We start from the raw sequence: 26,092 nt of genomic DNA, 5'->3' as shown, positions 1-26,092 counted from the left end.
TAATGTTACACTATATAAAGGTGTGTAGTATAGAGTCTGAGATCATAGAACCGATATACACTAGCCATTTAATGAGTCCAGTAGTGGCATTGCCTGGGTCCATTGTGTAATGAATAATAATGGAAGATAAGCTAAAAAAAATAGGACAGATGTTTCTTCATTCTCAAACACTCTTGACACCATTAAAGCAGCACTGTCACCCCTCTCCCCTTCAAAACTAGTATCATAAAGATAAAAATTTTATGAAATACTCATACTAACTGTCTTGAAATTTCACTGACTTTGTCTCTGTATTTTTCCTACACCTGACACTTCTATACACTGGGCGGAACCAGAAGTGTCTAGAAGTGCCTATCTGCCAGCCGTCATCAGTGACGACTGTAGAGATATTAGCTGTAGCTTTGGAGGATCTTGCGGTCTTGCGGGATCCTCCACAGACCTCTATGTTGTTTCCTTTATAATGTTTATTGCAGATCACTGACTCCAAGAGTAATTTAATACCTTTTAAATTATTCAATCAAAGTTTTACCGGTTGAATTGCTAGTTCAAAACACAACCTGAGCTACAGAACACCCAGTAGATTTTTATACAGTCTCAAAATTAAAAAAAGAGCTTTCATTCCAAAGGCTACACAAATAACCAAGGGCCACCATCACAATTACATTTGATATTATGATTGCAACACATTGCTGGAGGACTGTTGATAGTACAAAATACTGTAAAAAAATGTAAAGATTTGTTTAGTGTGTTTGAGAAAACTTCAGAATTTCCACTGTTGTCTACCTCTTTTTTGTTTGTTTGTTTAAAACTTTTTCAAATATTTAGAAGACTTGCTTTGGTGGACAATCTTCTTCCATATTAACAATATAACATTCACTCTTAACAATTTTCCACTGTTAAACTCTTTTAAAACCACAGCTATTCAGACATGTTATCATTTCAATGTCCTCTTCTCTGAGAATTTGATCTTACCTCTTTTATATTGTAAAAACGGCCAAATATACCGGGTGATTGTATTGTACGGCTTTGTTCGCTTGCCTGCATGTCATTGGACCTTGTCTCAACGATCAAGGTGAATGTGTCACCTCAGTTATCAAACTTCTCAATCCTCATCATTAATTTTTCCCAGTGATAAAGACAGGGACTATAATAAGACATGAAACCATTTATTCTGTTCATTGAACACAATTCGCACAGTTAAATTATTCAAGCCATGTGGAAATAGATCTGTAACTCCAGACAAAATCTAAATACGTGTTTTTATTGTTTAAAATGGATGAAGAGCGATATACATGGGATCAAAAAGAAAAACACAGACAAGTATGTCCAACTCTGATAAAAGTTTAATCATGATGTGACGGTGTGGGCTTACAGCAAACTCAGAAAGGTAACACTTGGTTGCTGGTCTTGTCATTGATGGGGATGTTACACCGGCCTCGTATATATACGCTATAAAAGAAAGACCAATGTTTTATGCTTTACTTTTCTCTACTCTGCTTTAGGCGGACAATATATTTTCTGACGGACATCAGAGTTTGCAACAGATGGAGCTAGAGGAGATTGAAAGCAAAATATCTGACCTTGATAAATGGCGAGCAATATTTAGCTCCCAGGGGTAAGAATATAACTTTCATTCGCTAATGATTTGCGGCTTAATGATTCTATAATTTCTTGTTTACTTTATGTAACGCTGTTCTATTTGTTAAACACTGAAAACAAAAGCTTTTTTTCCCCCCTAACCATTATTTTTATCCTTTGCAGGCTGGAAGTCAAGAAAACGCCTGCTGAGGTAATAAGTGTGATCACAAATAACGATCTAGCATATTTGCACATAGCATATTTGTTTGCCTGTTAATGAGAGAACTTGTCATTTGAAAGAGAACATTTTAAGGAGGTGAAAAAAGAGCAATTTTTCATAGGTATATACTACTGACAAAATGTTGGTGTACAATGAACATGCATAAACCTCAATAACTGTTTATATTTGGTTTAGGAAAATATATTGCAACATAAAGGCTAATGCATAAAAACAGAACATAGACCATGTACGTCTAACACATATAAATCCCGTTACCCGTAATCTGTGCTTGGTTTGTGAGTCGGTAGGAATAATTATAATCTAACATTAAAAAATGTAGCAGATTTGGCCGTCTAACCGAAGAAGGTTGCAAAATACATAGAAACACAGAGCCAAAGTACATTGCTTAACTTAATGGGACACCACTAAGCCATAGTATGTCATTAACCCTGGTAATTTAGGGCCCCATAGAGAAATTCCCAACAGTTAATATTTTTTTTCTTTTAAAGGGCTTCTGTCTTCTCCCCTTTATAATCTCCTGGGGGGGGAAAAAATCATGATATCTGGGATAATTGTCAAATGTTCAATTCTTTTGACTTTATATTTGTCAGATATTCAGACCCATGTTCCACAAGTCAACTGACCATTTAAAGCAGGGGAACTACAACTCCTATGATTTTCTGGCTATCTATATAATTCAAAGAATCATGGGAGTTGTAGTTCAGCAACATCTGGAGGGCCAGAGTTTGAGGAGCCCTGATTTAAAGTCTTCTCTAATTATTATCACTAGGGAAGGTTGATTAATCTGTTTCATTTACCTGACCATATTCCCCTCACCTTCCTAGTTTGGATTATTGGATATTTCTACAAACATGATGTAGTTATCAACTTTCAAAGTCTTTTGTGTCCTCAAGAAAACTTCCTATATAGCGTTCACCTCTTTCATGATTGGATAATTCTAATAGCCCCCTCAATCATAAGGAGTGACTCAAAACATGTTTTTAAGGAGGCATTTATTCCAGTACATACCCACAGTTTAGCCGAACTACATATGTACAAAGAGTTTCTAATTTCCTCATAATGATTGTTACATATTCGGTCTACAAATATTCCTTATAGGTTTCAGCACATTATGCAGCAGAATAATTAGTTCTGCTTGGGGAAGTAAGAATATTTGTCCCTGTTTTAATGGGTCTTTATCAGGGTTATTTACCAAAGTATGAATTGCTGGGCATTCAAAGTGAATTTCAAATGTTAGACCAAAATAGCCAAAATGGAAACATAGCTGATTTGGAGATATTTTTTTTTTTTTTTCCAATACAGATATTTTGGCATTAAATTTGAAATTCACTTTGAACTCATAACAAATTTCCCTTCAATTAATGACTTTGTGTAATTAATTACAAATTGATTCTTATTCTCTTCCACTGCTTCCCCTCACACATCTGATCTGTGTTTTCTATAGCAGTTTCACACTACCTCTAACTATGGGTATTCCTAAGCCAGTGTCAAAGTTATGGATGATAATAATTTTTTTTTAATTTTTTTTATTCTTTATTTTGGTGTGCATAGAAATTACAAACTTGCCGGTACTGCCACAACAGCAGGTGCCGGCGGTTCTGGTATAGCAAACAAAAGTTACAACTGCACAATTTTTTATCTTTAACATACAAGCTTGGTTTCAGGCGAAGTAGTAGCTATGTCAGTGAACACGCAACATGCAGCGTAGAAAAGTAGACAGGAGCGGATATGCATACTGACATTAAAAAAAATAAAAATAAAATAATTACAGGCATGTACAAGCTCAGGTGTCTGACATAATGATATTTGTCCTAATTCTTGCCTGCGTCACATCCTAGGCCCTGAGTCTTGCTATAGAGTTATGTCGAGTAAAAGCATGAATAAAACAAAACAATAAGTAATGCAAAGTAAACTTTGGTGTAGTCGCTTAAATGTAAACCAGCTGATTTCTAGTAGCTAGCCTCTGCTTTATAGATTCCACTGGGATTTCCCTGCCTCTTACTGCTAATGGCTATACATATGCGGGCTGGTAGGTAGGCTAGGTAATGCCCAGGTCCGTACTAGGAGTAGTCACTTAGGCATAAAAAAAACGATAACAATAATGCTTTTGAATACATAGAACAGGCTCATGTGGTCTTAGGTCACGTAGCTTAAAAGAAAAGACCTATTAGGGACAGGTTTGTCTCATAATTTAAGATGCCAATATTAGTTACTGTCCAATATATGTGTTGCGAGTTGTAGAGGGAAGTGCCTCACTGAGAGAGTCAAAGACATAGTCTTTAAGTGGCTTAGTGTGGCTGGGGACCAGTCTTGTGGCGTGTCAGCCGATGCCGGTACTCGGAGGGCTGTTGATGCTGTTTGGATGCTGTGGGTTGCTATGATGTTGCCAGACAATCCGTGCGGCGCTGGAGGTGTTTGCTGCGGCGAGGTCGGAGTCCCATTCCGGTAATGCGGGTCTTTGAGCGTGGTGGATTCTGTGTGAGGCGATGTACTGTAGGTGGCTTTGGTTCCCCCGGGGTATATCCAGGCGAGGATTCGCCTCACGCTGGCGTCGGTTAAGATGTTGCCGTGCGGTCCGCTTAGGGACCCTCTGCCATGTCCGGTCCTTGATTGTCCCTGCTTGCCGCGGTAGTTGCTCAGTTAAGTTTATTTTCTTTGGGCACTTACGTGGATGGGTTGCCGCCGATGACGGCGTTAGTTGCTTGGGCTTTCGAGTTTTTACAATGTGCCGTCCCCGGCGCCGTTTGCGAGCCCTGGTTGCAGGAGGAGGCGTGCGCTTGTGCCTGGGGTTCGCCTGTGTTATAGTGGCGATGATGTGTGCCTTGGCCCTTTGCTCCCGGATAGCTATTGTCCTCCAGAACCTGGTGAATAGTGCATCCAGCCTGGCCTCGAGGTCAGTTTGTTCGATGCCCTGAGCACACGTGGCGGCGGCCATGTTGCCTGGTTGCGCTGCTTCTTGCTGCCCGTTGGGTTCTACCTCCTGGGGCTTGGGCGGGTAGTTTTCCCCTCAGGGTTGGACCGGGATGACCCCCGCCGGTCCAGGGGGGGGGGGGGGTAGGGCATTTGTGGATCCGTACCTCTGATGTTTAGGCGAGGAGAGCGGCCGTCTCTCCCCGGTTTCACCACCAGTAGGCCGCGGCTGTCCATCTTGGGCTCCCGGGCACCAAAGCGGTCGGTTCAGATATCGGGATGATCACCAGGTCACTCCTGAAGCAGGTAGTGCACCCCGGTTTGCTTAATTTGTCAAGTTTGGCGAATATCTGCATGAGATTTGCTAGTAAGGCAGGAGCCCAGCTTACATGCGTCTGCTCGGTTTGCTTGCTTGGCCCCGCCCCCGATAATAATTTTTAAATGCTTTGTTCCAAGAATCTGGTTGATGTCATCTTTGTGGATCCATGCTTGCCAAGTGTCAATACTTGCGGTATGCATTTGCCACACATGTAATGGATCATTAAAAGACATGTTTTGCTTTTAGGCCTCCCTCTTGCCCAGTTTCCTACCATCCAAAATGTAATGATGTAATAGTTTGAAGGACTGGAAGCTTAGCTTCAAGTCATGTCTCCAAGCCCCCTGGGTAGGAGAACCAGGACTGTTTCTTCCCGGCTCTCATATCCAGGCATGAAGTGACATCATGTGAAGTGCCATCACGGTCTGTCATAGAGAATCATTGCATGCAATGATTTTCTGTTTCAGCATCATAGGAGCATTGCGCCGCGCATGTACATACAATCCCCAATGCTGCTCTATGAGAAGCACTGGATGGGACTGTCATCATGAAATCACACCTCAAGGATGAAATCACATAGGAAGGAATGGTGAGTAAGTCTTTCATGTTTTAATTATACTGCACATTACGGGGTAAGGGTGGGGGTGCAAAAAACAAAAATGGCCGGGCATTGTATATCACTAGGAATACAGATCTGTTTTGGTATCCCTCTAAAAGATTTGGACTTTTTTTATATGCTGTATTTTTGCATGCTGAAATCTTTATAGTTTTTGTACAAAAATAATGGTTTTGTAGAATCCGCCATACGCCTGCCTCCCTAGCCATGCCCACTAATGCCAGAAAGACTTCCTTATCAAATGAGCTGTTTGCACTTTGTGAAAAGGAGTCAATTTATTTTGGCTTCCTTATGGCACAATGTGCATTATTTAAAATGTCTTATCTCCTGCTCTGTTAGTAGCCTGCATAAGCCTCCTGTGTGTGTGATTACAAGGATATTAAAAGCTCGGGAGATAAGAACTTCTAGAGTAAACACATTGTGCTGACATAACAATAGAAAGTTGCAATACAGAAGAATGCAATGTTTACAAATCCTCTCAATCCAAGAATTGCACCTCCTCAATCTCATAAGTCCCTGATGGGCTAAGAGGGAGAAAATGCAAAAAAAAATTCTCTCCATTGTGTAATGGTGTGTATGTACTTGAGTTTTACTTTAACATTAACACTTGCCTAAACCAAAACTATAACTTGGGGTCTCCGTGATCATCCAAGAGCCCATGCGTTTCAGACTGATGTCTCCCTTACGTACGAGAACCTCTCATCAGATCACCTGTAATGTAAAACTTTCATTGTTTGGGAGGTGAGTTAAGAGGAGGATATAGGGATTTTACCTTCAAATAAAAAAGTGAACACATTTTATTTTTTTTCCTGCACAGGGCATCCGCCTTATTGTTAAACTCCCTAACAATATGAGGGAGATTACATGAAAATAAAGTTTTTTTTTAAAATAGTCAAAAACTTTTAATATCTGCAATGCATGGTGGAAAAAATACTTTACAAGTGAAACATAAGAGCTAATTTCATTGTATATATTGCCTTTGTGTACTAAAGAATTTGGCAAACTTTTACATCTATCTGTAATCGAGAAGTGTCAGCATTCTGGCACAGAGGTAGCATTTTAAATGTCACTCAACAAAGTCCTTCGACCTGTGCCTTCTTTTGTTACACAATCTACTATGAGTGTTTGTACAAACTCGCTTCTAAAGAAAGACACCTCAAATTTAAGTTACATTGAGCTATTGCAGGAAGAAGTGGACAAGAAACCAACAGTAAGTGGTACTATTATTCTCTTATGTTTCAATATTTAGAGCCTTATTCATTGTCAGGGCAAAGCGCAAGACATAACAAGGGACGTTGAGTTGCATGAAGCATATTGAAGTAGAGGCATTACACAAAAATATCAGAGGAAACATTATTCTCAAAATGTGATTCATAGGCCATTAAAAAACTGTTCCCGTTTATTTATAGAAACGGTATCTATGATACATTAGCCATCTAACAATTATATCCAATTGTGCATTTATGTTTGCTTTACCAAGCAGAACAAATACGCAGAATTGAGTTTTCACTTGCATGCAAATTGCAAGATATTAGTATTTTTTATAGTATTAGGATGATTCCAATGTATTTAAAAAAAAACAAAACAACAAATACTGTATTTTAGCAGTCATAGTAATTTTAGTTAATATATGTCTTGTCAAAACAAAGCATATGAAGAGAGAAGGCTTTATTTAGAATTAGTATTGCAACAAACTAAGCTACAGAATGGCAATTTCTACTTGTTATTGAGTTATTGGCAGTTAAAAATATATTTATCAACATTACATTAGCTCACCACCCACCATCGGTGTCCTGTGAAGCGGGTCGCTGGTGGGCAGGGTTAAAGGAGGTGGGCCAGCAATACCCAAAGGTGGAACACCAACCTGGAAAGGTCCGCTTGAAATCTTAAAAGGTAAAAAAGAATAAAGGATCCACAAAACTAAGTTAATCAAATGAAAATGTATTCCAAAGTGGACCCAGACTGGATTGTCTGGAACCAAGAGGTCTTTATTGAAAGTTTGATTTATCCTTATTTTTGTGATGATGTTCCCATTGCATCATAGTTTGGCATATACATGTATGTATATGTGTGTGTGTGTATTTTTTTTATATGCCTTTTTCTCGCTGGGTCCACTTTCTGGTGGAAAAAAAATCGTAATTTAATTAACTTAGTGTTGCGGCTCCATCGTTCTTTTTTCCTTTGCGAAGTTGATTGGGGAGTCGCCTTGGAAGCTAGCACCTATACTATACAGGAAGTGTTCTGAATCTCCTACAAGTAAATACTAATATATTGGAAGGTCAGTCTGACATGACTGCATGTCAGACTGCTGGCCAATCAAGAAGGCAGGCCAACCAGTGGCTGACCACACTCAGAGTGCTGTTTCAGTACTCACTCTATGGTACTAGTGTTCTGAGCAGGACTCCAGGGAACAAATTTGGGATGGCAGGGCAGGACCATAAAATAGGTTGTGGCCTGCAGCAATTGGACGATCAGGAGGCCCATGTTAGGAGCAGAGCAGACATGTTAGTTTTTATATCCTCATCTCTAACAGCAGCAATGCAACCACAGTCATAGTGAATAAACCTTAGGGTTATTAATTGATCTAGGAATTATCAGTTATTAACCAGGAAATTGTAGATTTTCAGCTAAAGTAGGCACATTGGAAATATGGCTGAATTGTAGAATTTGCTCAGTTCACCTACTTTGGACATAAAGCTTTCAATTCTCTGTTCGATTCCCAACACATTCTGGTTTAGTGAATAACCATGAAAGTAACTAAAACACATACTTTTACATTCACAGCAAGAATTAAAATTTGATTGTACCTGCTGTAGCACTTGCATATTTCCTGTAAATACCTCTCAGTTTATATCAGTTCAATCAGAGTGATAGAATTATTAATGGTATAATTGCAAGTACTGTTCTCTAACCAGGATAATCAGAAAGATGGAGATGGTGGTGGGGACAAAGCAGAAGATTCAAGCAGCAAGAAGCAAAGTGCACTTCCATTTAATGTTCTCTATTCAGTCCCACGGGAGCTAATAATACCATCAGATCTTGGTGGCCAGCCGATTTCTAAAGAAACAGCAATGGTAAGCTTCACTTTTCAATAAAACAAGAGTTGAAACCTTAGAACATGTAAACAAAGGGCCTGGGGAATCGTATCTGCTGCTGTGCACAGATCAGGACTTTATTGAATTCCAAAACTAACGTTTTGTGTTGGCAAACAAGAAATAGCTACAGTTATTTAGTGCTGATGTTTGTAATAATAACAATCCATTATTACTTATAGCTTTTCTTCCAAAGGAGAATAAATGTGCATTGCCGCATGCTGTCAGGTTTTAACGCACTGAAGAGCTGATTAAGAGGTGTTATTTTTACTCAACTTAATGCTAGTAATTTTATGGAAGAATAAAAGTCCGAGTGGACCTTGCCAAGAATTAGACCTGCCATATTGAGGTTTTTGCAGGTGTATGAACCAACTGTACTACTACAAGATTTAGAGTTAAAAAAAAACGATTCCCCCCCTCAATACATGTCTAATACTATTCAATAAAATCACTGTTTTGTTAGTTTGTTGAAATCTCAGTTCCTAAGATGTATTATGAATTTTTATTTGAACGGTTCTTTAAAGGGACAGATCATCAGAGAGCTATTTGCATTGGCCCTCAACATGCTTGCATAACGTTATACGAAGATGTATTTGTCTAAACTGTATATAGATCTACACACACATAATCTTTATTCATGACTGCATAAGTTCACTTTAACTGAAATTGCCCCCATAAAGATTGAATACATAATTTACTATAGAGATGTATGACTGTACACTGTAAAGTGTTTAGATACTAACACTACTTACCTTCCTTTCAGTACCGCAATTGCATTGCTGTAGCACTCACATGCCTTGTGATTTAACTTTCCCTGCTTGGGGACATTTTTCCAAACAGGGCAATACTCCTCCATAATGCCAACACACTGGCTTCATTGCCAGTTTGACAGCTTCTGAATGGAGCGGCATTAGTCACTCTATTCCTATACTTCCTACCAAACACTAGAAGCACTGACTAGTCTGTAACCATAGCAACCAAAGCACATGCTAGAGAAAATGAGGACCACCTTTAGTACGGTTCTCCTGCTCTCCATGTCAGTCACTTCTTTGGCAGAGGTCTATGCTGATTAATTGATTGACAGGTGGGGGAGGGACCTATTTTATATAGTTTTTATCTCAATACATACATGACTGATCTTTGCAGATACTTGCTGACATTGCACATTTTTACTGGGCCTATTGACTGTATTGTTCCTAAATCTTTCTTGTTCCAAATTCCTCTGACATTGCCCATGAAGGATAAATGGTGCAAGTTTATTATTGTACCTAAAATGCACAACTTTGCTTTTATCTGACTGTGCCCAATCTCATCTGAGACTGCCCAATCCACCAATGCATCCAAATTCCTCTGTTCAAGCTAATTCTCTCTCATCAGAAAATATTGACAGACAAGAGACGTTGAATTTCAATCCCTGACTCTAACACTCCCAGTGAAGTAGGCAATTTAGCATAGTTACACTACTAGTTACACTCCAAAGAACATTGCAAGATTTGATTTATTATCCTGTAATTTGCTGTTTACCAGACAAGGGTGAATTTACTTCTCTCCATTTTAGATGTATTTTCTCATAACATGATTTAATATGGATCTGTTTACTTTCAAAGGAGTTAAGAAGAATACTTTTTGGAAACACATTTTATACATTCAACTATGAGTGGAAAAAATCCTTCTTCAAATTTCGGGATCCGTATTCAGACCTGGCCTATACCCTGGAAGCAGAAAAAGTGAGTAATTGAGGATAGCGCTGCTTCCTGAGAGAAGAAAATTGCCCGTCACTAATTATTTTCTATTTCGGCTGTGCATGGCCTTTCTCTTTAATTAAGTACTGCACTCTGCTTGTATTAAGGCATAACTTTACCTAAATATGACAAAAAAAAATAAAAAATATATGACGATGGAATCATATCTACAAAACCTCTGTCATCAAAAGAACATCGAGTTTTGCCATTTCAAAGGAGGTCAACATATTCACCATCCATATTAATTCATGTTGTGTCCAATCAGGCCCTAATATGAGCTATATTTTCTTCTTTTTAAGGCTCAGCAGGCGAGGTGTATAAATGTCATGATATGAAAAATTTGTTTCAGTTTCTCAATGTGGAGTAACCACCAATGAAATGTACCTGCTAGTTCAACTTGTTTCCATGGTGATTACCCTACTTTTCTGATAACACGATATTGATGAATATGTCCAAATGCATCTACACAAAAATATGAACAGGTGTAGCTTTTCTCCGTAGGGTGGAACCAGAGCTATTCAGATGGCGGTCCAGGCCCACATCATTAAATTCCTGCTTTTCACAAATAATGGCGATGAACACGGCTCTCTTCAGAGGTAGGTGAGGAAGCACAGCAGTCCTTGTTTAACAGGCAGAATGATCCATACTTTGTATAGAAAAACATAAGTTATGGTAGTTCCAACATTCGTGATATTACATACAGTGCATTCAGAAAGTATTCAGACCCCTTCCTTTTTTTTAAACCTTTTTTCTGAAGTAGTCATGCTATAGTTGTTTAATTTTTTTTTCACTTTAATCTACACTCAATACCCCATAAAAAGGCAAAATCCTGAATTTTGAAAGCGTTTTAAATTTATCCAAAAAAACCCTGAAATCTCACATTGACAGAAGTATTCAGAACCTTTGCTGTGACACTTGAAATTTAGCTTACATGCATCCCATCTTTCTCGATCATCTTTGAGGAGTTTGTACATTTTGATTGGAGTCTTCCTTTGGCAAATTCTCCATTTCAAACTGGATGGCAAGCACAGTTTAACAGCGCAAATGGAACCCCTGCTTTGTATAAAGCCTCCGTGCTGGGAGGAAGTAAGTACATTTAATTTTCTCACAGCTTACCAATGATCTGCACAGGAGAGAGGAGAGGATGATACAGAGCAGGGAGATCCTGACCAGACTCGCATAAAACTCAGCCAGATGCCACTGGACCCCAGGGAAGCCACCCTCCTACACCAAAAAGATATGGAAGCAAGGGGGTGCAAAATATATGTAATGTGATGTTAGTGTGTATGTGTGCATTGTGTTATATGTGTGTGTGTGTCTCGGTGTGTTTACATGTGTGCTTCTGTGTATTTATGTGCACAGTGTGTCAGTGTTTGTGTGTGTGTATATGTGTCAGTGTGTATCTGTGTGTGTTTGTGGGACACTGTATGTGCATACATACCAGCAATCAAACATTAAAGGACCACTCTAGGCACCCAGACCACTTCAGCTTAATGAAGTGGTATGGGTGCCAGGTCCAGCTAGGGTTAACTAATTTTTTTATAAACATAGCAGTTTCAGAGAAACTGCTATGTTTATCAATTAGTTAAGCCTTCCCCTTTTTCCTCTAGTGGCTGTCTCACTGACAGCCGCTAGAGGCGCTTGCGTGATTCTCACTGTGAAAATCACAGTGAGAGCACGCAAGCGTCCATAGGAAAGCATTATGAATGCTTTCCTATGCGACCGGCTGAATGCGCGCGCAGCTCTTGCCGCGCGTGCGCATTCAGCCGACGGGGAGGAACGGAGGCGGAGAGGAGGAGGAGAGCTCCCCGCCCAGCGCTGGAAAAAGGTAAGTTTTAACCCTTTTCCCCTTTCCAGAGCCGGGCGGGAGGGGGTCCCTGAGGGTGGGGGCACCCTCAGGGCACTCTAGTGCCAGGAAAACGAGTATGCTTTCCTGGCACTAGAGTGGTCCTTTAACTCTACACACAAACACTAAACACAAGTACACCACTGTTTTTAAATGGCAACAGTATACACAAACATACAACTGCATTCAAATCCCAACAATATACACAAATACATGTATACATTCAAACATACAAAACTGCTCACAAATAGAGCTCCGCAAGGATGAGTTGGATGAGTACACGCTAGATCCCCGGCTGCAAAAGCATTGTCTGAGATTTACTTTTTGGCCATGCTTGCACTAGAGGGGACCCAAAATAAATTCTTGCAACTGTCTACATAAGTTCTGCCACTGCTATCAGGTCTATCTCACAGGTTCATTACCTTGGTAGTCTCTTTGATTCCAACCTTTTACTTCACATCCAGTCAATCACTGAATCCTGTCACTTCCACCTCAAAAATATAGCTTGCTTCTGCCCTTACCTAACACAGTTTGCAGCTAGGGAGCTCGTCCATGCAGCTTTCATTATTATTATTATTATTATTATTATTATGTTATTATTCATATAGCGCCATCAAATTCCGCAGCGCTTTACAATGGGTGGACGAACAGACATGTAGTTGTAACCAGACAAGTTGGACTCACAGGAACGGAGGAGTTGAGGGCCCTGCTCAATGAGCTTCCATGCTAGAGGGAGTGGGGTAAAGTGACACAAAAGGTAAGGATAGTATTAGATTAATGACAGTTGCAAGAGAGGAATCAGTCGAGAGCTATTAACAGTTTAATTGATACTCTTTTATGAAAAAGTGTTTTTTTTAGCAATTTTTTTTGAAGGAGTGGAGACTGGGTGAGCATCTAACGGAGGAGGGAAGTGAGTTCCAGAGGAACTCATCTCCTACCTTGACTACTACAATATGCCTCTCACCGGTTTCATGCATTCCCAGCTCATTTTCCTGCCCCCAACCCTCCACTCCTCCCCCTTTGTCAGTCGTACTCTTTTAGCAATATAATTTACATCATACCCTTACCTCTTCCGTCATTTCATCCTCTCCCATTTTTTTAGCAGCTTTTTTTTTTTTTAGCAGAACCCCCCTGCATAATCTGTTACTGTAAATCCATCTTGTTTGTAACGCCACCTATTGAACAGCACCACATAATTTGTTGGCATTTTATAAATTATCAAAATAATTGATTGGGCATTATTTGGCCTTATTTTTATAAGGTCTCACACCTGTAAATGCATATCAGAGAGCAAACAAAGCTATGAGGTCAAAGGAACTGCCTACTGATGATTGTATTAAGACACAGCCCTTGGGACGGCTACAAAACAGCTTGGCTGCTTTGAATGTTCCCAAGAGCACAGTGGCCAAATAACACAAGAGTGGCTTAGGAACAAATATGTGAATGTCCTACTGTGGCCTAGCCAGAGCTCAGACTTGAACCCTATTAAATATCTCTAGAGATACATGCAAATGGCTATCCACAGCTGGTCCCCATCCAACTTGAAATCTTGAGAAGATCTGCAGAGATTAATGGGAGAAATTACCCAAATCCAGGTGTGCCAAGCTTGTCAAGCCAAAAAGACTTGAGATTGTAATCGTTGCCTATGGTACTTCAACTAAGTATTGAATTAAGGGTTTGAATACTTACATCAATGTGATATACCAGTTTTTATCTGTTTAATATATTCACAATGGTGTAAACAAAATCAGTTTTTTACTTTGTCATTATTAGGTATTTAGCGTAAAAAATTTTACACAATTGTAGCCTAAGGCTGAAAAAAAAAAAAAAGAATGAAGGGGTATGAATACATTCTGAATGCACTGTAGATTAATTTTTCCAGTAGGTTGATGACATTACAAACAACCGCAGTTGTTGAAGGGCAAATAACTTTATTTAGATTATAAATCATAGGGCGCATGAGCCTAAAATCATTTAAACCCTATATTTACATTTTTATTTACGTTTTCTTTTATCAATAGTTTAAATGAGATAGGCCCCAAACAGCAAGAAAGAGCCCTGGCCGTATCTCTAACAAACATTCTTTGGATGACAGGAGAAGGTAAAAGAGCCACACTCTGCCTCATCACCAACGATTCCTACATCACAGAGAGCAAGGACTACAAAACAGATAACTTTACAGAACAAGTATGTAAACAGCATCAATAATGCATAACTGCCTGGCGATCGGCTATTTTGTTTTCAGTTCCCAACCACTAATTCCTTATTTAGCAGAATAACTTCTAAAAATCACAAATACATTAATACATTCAAGGGTACAAACCTGAGATACAGATATAAAGAAGGTAAAAACAGATTAATGCAGCTATTCATTGTTATTATTGTTAAAACAATAAATAAAACTCCCATAAGGTTATATGGGGGGACCCAGAGCGCCCATGTCTCTAAAACATTTTACATTGCAGGGCTAGGGGGATAAGGACACTGCACCCAGACCACTTCATTGAGATAATGTGGTCTGGTTGCCTGTAGCGTCCCTTTTAGTAATGTACAGTACTATATATATACATATATATATATATGCTAGGCATGTGCATGGGGAAAATTTTCGGTTCGGTTCGGCATTCCGAAATTCGGGACTTTCGCAATTCGGGACTTCGGCAATTCGGCACTTCAACACTTCGGAACTTCCCATAGCCAGTAACCTGTGCTTATTATACATTATCCCTCCATAGCCAGTAACCTGTGTTTATTATACATTATCCCTCCAATAGCCAGTAACCTGTGTTTATTATACATTATCCCTCCCATAGCCAGTAACCTGTGCTTATTATACATTATCCTCCCATAGCCAGTAACCTGTGTTTATTATACATTATCCCTCCCATAGCCAGTAACCTGTGCTTATTATACATTATCCTCCCATAGCCAGTAACCTGTGCTTATTATACATTATCCTCCCATAGCCAGTAACCTGTGTTTATTATACATTATCCCCCGCATTGCCAGTAACCTGTGTTTATTATACATTATCCTCCCATAGCCAGTAACCTGTGTTTATTATACATTATCCCTCCATAGCCAGTAACTTGTGTTTATTATACATTATCCCCCATAGTCATTTATCGTTGGACCTAGGCAGCATGATGTCTTAGGCCGGCCCAGAGAGTGAGTGAATAATATAATATATATGTTCAGAAACATATTAGTAATATATGTAAATCGGGTTCATGCAAAGAGGGTGAAAAGGTATTAAAGAAAAACACACTTATTGCATCAAATTTACAAAGCCAAACTTTTAAAAGCTTTCCTTATTTCTTTCTCGTGATGAGGAATATATCGGTTGTAGACTGAGGATTTCCATCTGCCCAATCTTTTAATAATATGCACTGGAGTGTCAGTGTTGAAGGAGACCGAAGCTGCCCCTATTCTAAATGAAAGACCCGAGACATGGATACAACCCAAGGTGGTCTCAAACAAATATAAAATGCTATATAAAATTTGTGGGAATATCGAATAGTCGTGTACAGTAAATCAGAGAGGGCTCAGAATATCGAACCATCGATCGGTAACCTGGATGAAGTAGGGTCTATCTGTTTTATTAAATACGCGGTAATATGCTTTTAATGGGATAGGATGTTAGGAAAGGTGTGTGATTGGGATAAGTGGTTGTGGCTGTATTTACCTTCTCCTGGGACCGACCTGGCTCCTAAGCTTGAGCCGTGCGTGGCTGGATCACTTCTGCCTCCACACGAGCCGCATGCGGCTTGATCTCCTCTTCTGACTTAGCCGCGTGCACTGACCGCAGTGATTGGTCACGTGGCCCGCCTGGCACTAGGAGCACGGCTCGAATCACGAGCTCGCTCTTAAAGGGGCAGTGGGAGCCAAAAGTTGATTCAGGCTCCCATTGGCCCACGTCATTCCAGCACCCCCACACACGAACGTTTTGGGGGCGTAGGCATGACGTGGGCCAATCAAATGTTAAAGGATATTTAAACTTCCCTAGCCCTATCCACTTTGTCCTATCGTGGTTTTTGTGTCAGTACCCTTTAGTGCGTTCCTTGATCTATTTTGGTATTGACCATGGCTTTGTTCTTGACTCTGAATTTATCTTTAACCCTTTCCTGTCTTGTTTGCCCGTGTGAATGATTACCATCTACCTGACCGCTATTAAGCATGTAGGGTCGGTCAGGTAGGAGCAACATTGCTGGGTCATCCCCTTCTGGGGTGAAATTCGCTTGTTGATAGCTGCTTAAAGTGAGATATTGAGGGAGCTCACACGAAGTGCGTCTTTCCTCCATGACAGCTAGGCCCCGCCCCCCGGAAGCTGCATTCTTAGTGAGAGGAGGGACAGTGTAGCTGCTGCTGATTTAATAGGGAAATCGATAGCTAGGCTAGTGTATTCAGTGTCCACTACAGTCTTGAAGGACTCATCTGATCTCTGCTGTAAGGACAGCACCCCAAAAAGCCCTTTTTAGGGCTAGAACATCAGTCTGCTTTTTTTTTTTTCCCTGTGTAATCTAATTGCAGTTGCCTGCCTGCCAGCGTGTGTGTCAGGCTCACAGCGTATACTGTGCCCACTTGCCCTGGTGTCACAATAGCTTGCATTTAAAAAAAAACAAAAAACTTTTTGGACTGTAATATAATAGCAGTCAGTTTCCTTCATACGTGTGCGTTTCAGGGCCTGCAGGGCACAGTGTCACACCAGTGCAACTCATATCTGGTGTAACAGTAGTGTACATTAAAAAAACCTAGAAGTTTGACTGTGAAATAATAGCAGTCAGTTTCCTTCATACGTGTGCGTTTCAGGGCCTGCCAGGGCACAGTGTCACACCAGTGCAACTCATATCTGGTGTAACAGCAGTGTACATTTAAAAAAAAAAAATACAGGGGGCTTGTTGTCACCTTTCGGGGATCCTTGGTGTTGTACGTGGCTGGGTGGAGGAAGAGACCTTCAATTACATCAGTGAGGACAAGGAATGGGACATGGCTAGCTTGGTATCCAACCTTGTGCAAATGGGGAGTTTGCGGTTGTGCAAATGGACTGTTTGCGGTTATTTGAGGTGCATTAAACGGGGAGTTTGGTCTGTCACTGTGAAGCGGGTGTAACCCTTACACTACCTGATCGATACAACATCATACCTGATGTTTTAAAGCACGTTATTCCAAACAATTTAGGAATGTTAGGTGATTTATGCCCTTTATGGATTAAAACCAGACTCTGCATCAACTATGTAATTTTCCATGGGAGTTTTGCCATGGATCCCCCTCCGGCATGCCACAGTCCAGGTGTTAGTCCCCTTGAAACAACTTTTCCATCACTATTGTGGCCAGAAAGAGTCCCTGTGGGTTTTAAAATTCGCCTGCCTATTGAAGTCTATGGCGGTTCGCCCGTTCGCGAACATTTGCGGAAGTTCGTGTTCGCCATTCGCGAACGGAAAATTGTATGTTCTTGACATCACTAGTACTGTGACATACTTAAGCAGTGCATGATCCCCTCCCTTTGGAGACTGGGCCACAAGGCAGTATTCCAACATGATTATGACCCCAAACACACCTCAAAGACGACCACTGCGTTGCTAAAGAAGCTCAGGGTAAAGGTGATGGACTGGCCAAGCATGTCTCCAGACCTAAACCCCATTGAGCATCTATGGGGGCATCCTCAAACGGAAGGTGGGGGAGCGCAAGGTCTTACATCCACCAGCTTCATGATGTCGTCATGGAGGAGTGGAAGAGGACTTCAATGGCAGCCTGTGAAGCTCTGGTGATCTCCATGCCCATGAGGGTTAAGGCAGTGCTGTGTGGTAGCCACACCAAATCTTGATACGTTGGGCCTAAATTGGACATTTCCACTTAGGGGTGAACTCACTTTTGTTGCCAAAAGTTTAGACATTAATGGCTGTGTGTTGAGTTATTTTGAGGGGACAGCAAATTTACACTGTTATACATGCCATACACTGTCCTGTTCCTGTTGGGGGGTGGAGCTACCTATAAGTAATGCTGCCATGATTAGTCAGGAAACAGAGGACACTTTTGAGTTAGGAAATAGATGGACAATAATTACGGATTCTAATCAGGTAATTTTGTGGACATAAAGCTGGAAGGCAAAGGCAGACAGAGCTTGGGGACTCAGAAAATTGAAAGACACAAACACACAAATACAGAACGCTATCAGGTACAAGCACAGTAACCCGACGGACATAGAGTCACAAGGCTAGGGTGCACAGAATGTTGGGGACACAGACACAACACAAGGGTACATAGACACACTAAGCACTGGATCAAATGGATTAAAGCGATTTGTTTGCTGTTTACTGTGTGTATGTAAGTAGTCAAGCCAGTAAACATATATAGAGATTCAGCTAATTTATTTATTTATTTAACTGAAAGTTTTATTAAAGGTTTTAAAGATTACGGGGAAAGGTACAAAAGGCAAGAGAGAGGGAAAAGTAACAGTATTTACACTGGTTACATCATATTAGGAGATTCAGCAGATTGTAACAGCTAATGAACAGCAGTAGAACAAAACTGGAAATAGAGCAGAAATAACTGAATTTCATTTTTTTCTAAATTGCCAAATGGGTTTTAAACAGCAAAGGTGAATTTGGACAATAGAACGTCATCTTGCTAGTATTCGGCACTTTAGTAACAGACTTCAAGGGGGCAAGTATAACACTAGACAATAAATATTTGCTAATTTTGTTTTAACTAATTAACATAAAGTAAATGTTAAAACTGTGTCAATGTATTTACAAATGAATGAATTACTAGTTTTTGCATGTTCAAAGTACAATGTTATGGGTTTTTGTGCAACATAATTCATTCGTTCTTTGTAAAAATATTGTCAGTCTATGTGATGTGTATTTTTCTAAACCCCTACACACTTATTAACCCGTAACAGGGAACACATCGGGTGGGCGGCAGCACTGTGACATGGTTGTGTAATGCAAAAGCAAATACAAAAACATGGTCAAATCCCTATGCATATTTAAAAAACTGAAGGATTTTAGTACCACTCCAGTGGCCACTTGAATATGTTCCCTATTATGGGTTTATATGTTTGTAGGGGTTTAGAAAAACACCCTTTCTGATTTTCTTGCCTGTGACAGTATATGCTTGCCTTTTTGGTTAAGGCAACCTCCTCAGGCAGGAAAATAGTTTTCATGTTGATTTGGAATAAAGTTAGGATTAGATAGTTACATAATAATCTAAATTGAAAAAAAAGACCATTGAGTTCATCCTTTCAATTTAGTTTAACTCAAATAACTGCATTGTTGCTGTTTAAAGTCAACAGCTGCCAAGAAGCCTTGACCTACAGGCCTTGTTGAAGCAATATAAATGTAGAAATCTATCATGAAATCCATTGATTTAGTTGTTAAAACGATACATCCACCGGGTCATAACCTTGTGTGATGAGTAATTGCTTGCCCAGCCTGTCACAATGCAAACAAAACACACATATTAATTCAAGAACCTTGCGCATTGTAACATGGTGTTGCATAACTCACTACAATAATTTGTCTGTTTGATTCAGATAATTCTATAACAATCACGGCAGCAGTGTAACCTTACCTTATTTTTTCACACATAATGATGGGCTGTGACACAAAAACTGTACTCTAAACAGTTTCTAATAATCTCTGCAGATAAACTGCCTCTGGGCCTCTACTTCAAATCCTGTGCCTCATACATACTGCATAATAGAGGACTGGAAATATTTTGGACCCTAACAGAAACTCTCTGCCTGGGAATAATACTGACCCAAATGATTGCCTCTTCCTTTACCTGTGGACTGAAACGGGCCTTCCCAAGAGAAAGGATAGTCCTATATTAGGATAGTCCAGGGGTAGATCCCCAGATGTTGTAGAACTACAACTCCCATGATGCCTTGCATCTCTTTAGAATGACAAAGCATTATGGAAGCTGTAGTTTTAAACAGCTGAGGTTCTAACTTTTGAGCACCCCCGGGATAGTCCATATCGGAAAGGCTCAGGATCAAGGTGCCCTGAAAAATTGCCTTTTCTTGACAAATCTGGGCAAGAAGTGGGATAAGCTAGCTTCCATTGTTCCATATCCAAAGAAAAACATATTACCCAGAGAGATCCGACACTTACCTTTCATGCCCTTAGTCCCCAAGGCCTGTTCAGTTTCAGGGGTCATAGGTATTCTCATGTAGTATGCTATGGATTCCAACGATTTGGAAGACGTCAACAATACTGATTTTGTGTTTGAAGAATGACTGACATAATGTTCTTAAAATATTTTTAATTGACAGCTTCAATTATTTGAATTCATGGAGAAAGAAAAACTGGAAAAATTCCTTTCCGCCAATATACATTGCGTAAGTAACGTGTATATACTCGAGTTCAAGTCGACCCGAATATAAGTCGAGACCCCTAATTTTACCCAAAAAAACTGGGAAAAATTATTGACTCGAGTATAAGACTAGGGTGGGAAATGCAACAGCTACTGGTAAATTTCTAAATAAAATTAGATCCCAAAAAAATTATATTAATTGAATATTTATTTACAGTGTGTGTATATAATGAATGCAGAGTGTGTGTGTGTGTTTGTGTAGTGTGTGTTTATAATAAATGCAGTGTGTGAATGAATGCAGTGTGTGTGTGTGTATGTGATGCAGAGGGAGTAACCTTGGCGGGGGTTGGGCATTTTTATTATTTTTATTAATATTATTTTAATATTACATTTTATTTTTAATATTATTAAATGTTTATTTTAATATTATTCAAATGTTTGTTTTATTTTTTTTAGCCCCCCTCCCTGCTTGTTAGCTGGCCAGGGAGGGGGCTATATTATTCCCTGGTGGGTCCAGTGGTGTGTACTGTGCAGGAGGGGGGCTGGCAGCGAGCTGTAAGTTACCTTTCCTGCAGCTCCTGTCAGCTCCCTTCTCCTCCGTGCAGGTAAGCTCCCCACTGTAAGTCTTGCGGCCTGAGTGCCGCGCGGAGCGTTGCAATGGTAACCCGTGGCAACGCTCTGACGCCGCGGCTCTCATGAGACTTACACTGGAGCTGACAGGAGAGCTGACCGGAACGCAGGAGAAGGGAGCTGCAGGAAAGGTAAGTTACAGCTCGCTGCCAGCCCCCAACAGGACTGCCGGGCTTGTAATGAGCCCGGTGGTCCTGGTCTGTATTATGGCAATGTAAGTTGCCATAATACAGACATTGACTCGATTATAAGACGAGTGGGGGGTTTTCAGCACAAAAAATGTGCTGAAAAACTCGTCTTATACTTGAGTATATACGGTTTATCGATATATAAACATCTATTCACCTGTGGATCATTTATCCCTTCATCAAATGTAATTGCATTTTTAAAACTTCAAAAACACATTTATTAAATAAGGGGGTAAGGTAACATATTTTTAGATTCCTGGGATCTGACAATTGTTTGTTTTCACTTTCATGTATCTTCTAGTTCAGGAGCGAGGGGTGTCACGGTGTCATATTATTCCTATACAGCTTGCTTCTGTCTAGAACCTTCCAAAGGTAAGCATTTTGTGAGTGATTCTATCCCTAAAGACCATATACAAGTTTTAAATGCCCTTCTTATTAAACATTTGCAGATCTATACAGTCCGGCCTCTATTAAATAAGTGAGCCTTTCCATTTTGATATAGGATAAAGTCTGTCTGTTATAACATAATGATTTGGTCATTAGCCCATACTGTGTTAAAGGGAGAGCTAGGAACAAAGCCTGGAGTATAGAGAAATAGATATCAATTAGGAGGAGAAGAGGAAGAGTGTCCCGTGTTTATGAACTGTAGTTAGGTTGTTGTTAGAAGGTTTAAAGTTTTGTCAGCATGCTGTAGTGGTTATGATGTCGGGAGAACCTTGTCTTGAACCTTGAGTTCCTTGGTAATGGGGAAGACGGTTTAGTAACGGTTTACCCCCTTACCTGGAACCCTGCCATGCTCTGATGCTTCCTTATGGTCCGGTAACATGCATCCCGTTCCTCCAGAGCTGCTCTCTGAATTTTTCTTGTCTGGCTGACCGCTCTCAGCCAATGACTGGAACGTTGCACAGAATTGACATTAGCCAATCTGGAACTCTAGTTCTGAGCTGACTGATGACACTCCAATGACGCTGCCAGAGGTGGAGTTACAAAGTTAAACTATCAGCTAAGGGGTTAAATTCCATGTCTGCAGATTTTGACAGTGAAACACTGCACATACAGACTCCAGGCACCATGACCACTTCAAATCACTCCAGTGCTCATGATGCTTGCAGTAAGCCTTTAACGTTCAATGGTGCAGTAGCATCAATATAAATATTGTGGAATGATCTTTCAGAATGATGAAATGTCTAATCAACTGGGGGTACTTGCAAAAGGTGCAAGGGTCCTTTTCATACTTGTTTTAATAGCCTTCAAAAACTATTTTCTTTATTAATCTCAACGATGAATACTTTTATTTCTGGCACTAGTCAATTTTGTTGGAACTGGTTAGAACAAATATGAAAAAGTTGTGATATAAAGTGATATTATTTGTATGTACGTTTTCAGTAACATTCTATATTTTTTTATAGACTTTGGGAAGATCTAGATTTTACAACAACTCATCTCTTACACTTTAATCTTGGAAATCACACAGCTAGACAGGTATAGTGACTGGGAAATTGTTTAACTACTTTTAAGCTAAACATTATTTTAAATACATCATAAATCATTATTTAATGAATGAACTCTTAGGTAAACATCTACACTGCAATCAGAGAATTATAATAAATTGTTTCCGTGTGCTTATGTATTATTTAAGCGGCCGTATCACTTTTCTTTTTCTTCGTCTGTAGTACTCTATTGTGTCAGCAGGGGCAGCCTAGATTTTTTTTTCCCCCTGATTTTTTTTTTATTTTTAATTTTTTATATAAAGTATAGCAGAGAATTTTCCTTTTGCGGAAACTGCAAGTTAAAAAAAAGTTGACAGAGCGTGGAGCTTTAATCACGTTCCACATTATTTTCAACATTGTCATTGGTTCTTACTCGCCTCCTCCCACCACAGAGTCACCTCTTCACAATGTTGATGCTCACAGGATCCTGCTGAAATGGGCATGGGTGTGATTTGACATGCATAGGAAAGATGCCACAGTGGATTTACCAGGATGGCAGCACCATAAATGAAGATCCACAGGTTTTGGATGGCTAGGGGGATCCTAAGAAATACTAGGAACAGGGATGAGAAAAAGTAAAAAGGGTGCATTAACCGTTTGATAAATTCTTGGTGTTTACCAGTGTTTGTTGCACTGCATCTGTGCCAACACACCAACTCTTTTTTTTGGACCATCCACTCAAAGGCTTCTAAGCTGTTTTTAATAAATCACCAAAGAAAGGGACTGAATGATTGCTTTGTGTTCCACAAGAGCCAGTGGTGCACTGCCAAGAATGGTTAGATCAGTAACAATAACAAGCAGTAATCCCTCAAATTATAGTGGAACTAGAACTTCTCCGCAAGCTTTATTGTTTATTGTTAAAAAGTTTTATAAGTGCATCGGAGGGAAGTATATTGCACTCTCCTGCTTTGGAAGCACTCAACGCATGCTAGGGCATGTGTGAGAAATGCTTTATAAATGCATACATTCTCTGACAAGTTCTGTGTGTGTATGTATGTATGTGTGCCTCTATATGTGTGTGTGTGTGTGTGTGTGTGTGTCTATGTGCGTGTCTGCATGTGTATCTGTTTGTCTGCATATGTGGGGAGGGAACGTATGGGTGGGGGGAAGATAGAGGTATGCTGGGGTGGCGGGAGACGGGGACGTATGGGAGTATAGATGTATGGAGGGGGGTAGCCGTATGGGAGGTCCAGGGCAACTTTCGCTCCTGGTCCCTGTGGTTTCTAGTTACACCTTTTCTGTATGTGCACATACTCACTCGCATACAGCATCATTATACTGAATGAAATGCCCAGACTGTGCCAGGACAACCAGGAATACAATGTCAATTATTTTAAAAAGTTCATAATTAAAAACATAGCATAACTCAAGGCTATTTTATAGCTATCCTGTTGAGCATAAAGTTCCGATTTAAATGCTGTGTATGACTATTTGATTTTCAGGCTGTTGTAAACCTGATGCTAACAGGACGAGCAAGTCCGCATGTATTTAATGGGGACCAAACAGTGGAAGCGGAGAATTTGGAGCAGAAGCATGGCGTTCTCATTCGCAGCGATGTGGGCTATTTACACTGGGTGAGGGAAGAAGAGGAGCTCGACAGACTTCCCCAGGTATAAACAGACTGTAGATACTGAGCTGTGAGTCTGCATGCATACAGTATATAATATTAACTTCCTATCCCTATCTTTACAGGTGGGAAGCATGCTGAAAACACCCAGATTTCCCATATGGCTTTGTAACATTAATGGGACGTACAGCGTACTTTTTGGCACAAAAATGTCTCTTTTATGTGACTGGAAAATGGAACATATTTTTGAGCTTTATTTCTACAGCGGGCAATCTACACAGACAAAAACTGTACATCTAACAATAGGTAGGGCACAGGACTCAGTGAACCATTATTTATTTTGTTTATCAGCACTTTAAAGCTGGATTCTATCGCTAAATGCACCACATTCTCTCTATCAGAACATGTCTTTATTATTACATAATTTTGATTGATTTATTTTAATTTATTGTTGATATATTATCTGGTTCCTCTCCTAGACACACACTCACACCATTGGGAAGGAAGATATAAAAGAGATGAAGGTGACCCAGAAAAAAGATTCCCCTCTGTTGAAATGACGATAAGAACCAAATGGGAGGGAGCAGCTATCAACTGGAATGGCACGGTTCCATTCTTTTAGAAAGAACCAGGCCCAGCATAATAAAATAACATCATTTCTCACTATCAGTGTGTTTGACATACAGCAACGTTTAAAAACCTGGTTTCTGCTGGGCCAAAAGTGGATTTCACGTTTACTTACAAATTGTTTATTTTCTTTTGCCACTTTGAATATAAACCTAGGTTTCTTCCAAGCACAATTATTTTCTTGTATCAGAAACGTAACCTGGTGGAAAATATGGTCATTAAAGTTCTCAAGAAATGTTTTGCAAATAAAAATATCCAGCAAAGATGTGAAAATTCTGCCAAACTGTGACAATCAATAGCTTTTAGTATTTCACTGCACATTAAGTACACTTACAGAGGAAAGTGAGACTTCCATGTTAGTGTATAACATGGGTCAAGTGAAAAATATTGATCTTAAAGGAGCACTATAGTGTTATGAATACAAACATGTATTCCTAATGCTAGTGTTATTATAAATGTTATTAGATCAGACTATTGGGACCTCTTTAATAAAGCAAATTAAAGAGATTTAAAGAGTGTATAGGATGACGCCTATTTTTTTAGCCCAAAATTAAGAAATACATATTTTAAACATCTATAGCACTGAAGTCCCAACCAGTCCCAAGCCCCCTCATACTCCGGTAGGCCGCTCCCTGAGGTCCGGCCACATCCGGACACTGGTTCTCTGGACCGCCATCCTGCTGTTTGCACCAACAATACCCTCTCGGGGATGTCTGGGCAGGGTTTGACCATGCGGCATCTATTTGTAGTTTAGAGCCGTGAGGTCTTGGCGTGATCCAGTGTGATGCGAGGAAGCATGCGTTCGCGCAAGATCTCCCAGACCTGTGCCCACAATCGATCAAATTCATGGAGCAGCACCTCCTCTGCGTCAAGTATGTCAGCAGGTCACAGAGTTGTACAACACAGCCTATGCACACAGGAACTTGGCAGTAA

At 40.0% G+C, this 26,092-nt stretch overlaps 1 protein-coding gene across 1 annotated transcript in view; it reads left to right on the top strand.

The window, feature by feature from the left end:
- MINDY4B (MINDY family member 4B) overlaps positions 1-25,555 on the top strand; it is a 38,428-nt gene extending 12,873 nt beyond the window's left edge. The window contains exons 2-13 of the mRNA XM_063442527.1: positions 1,503-1,615; positions 1,762-1,789; positions 8,577-8,735; positions 10,361-10,480; positions 10,997-11,091; positions 14,363-14,528; positions 20,617-20,682; positions 21,777-21,847; positions 22,885-22,957; positions 24,408-24,575; positions 24,658-24,838; positions 25,012-25,555. Coding sequence (XP_063298597.1) covers positions 1,545-1,615; positions 1,762-1,789; positions 8,577-8,735; positions 10,361-10,480; positions 10,997-11,091; positions 14,363-14,528; positions 20,617-20,682; positions 21,777-21,847; positions 22,885-22,957; positions 24,408-24,575; positions 24,658-24,838; positions 25,012-25,154 — 1,341 coding nt within the window. The 5' untranslated portion in view covers positions 1,503-1,544 and the 3' untranslated portion in view covers positions 25,155-25,555. The remainder of the gene's footprint in view (positions 1-1,502; positions 1,616-1,761; positions 1,790-8,576; positions 8,736-10,360; positions 10,481-10,996; positions 11,092-14,362; positions 14,529-20,616; positions 20,683-21,776; positions 21,848-22,884; positions 22,958-24,407; positions 24,576-24,657; positions 24,839-25,011) is intronic.
- The last annotated feature ends 537 nt before the right edge of the window (positions 25,556-26,092 follow it).

The sequence above is a fragment of the Pelobates fuscus genome, chromosome 2, assembly GCF_036172605.1.
Source record: "Pelobates fuscus isolate aPelFus1 chromosome 2, aPelFus1.pri, whole genome shotgun sequence".
In the NCBI taxonomy this organism is placed as follows: domain Eukaryota; kingdom Metazoa; phylum Chordata; class Amphibia; order Anura; family Pelobatidae; genus Pelobates; species Pelobates fuscus.
Note: the sequence above shows the minus strand (reverse complement) of the source record. Positions and strands in the feature narration are given on the sequence as shown.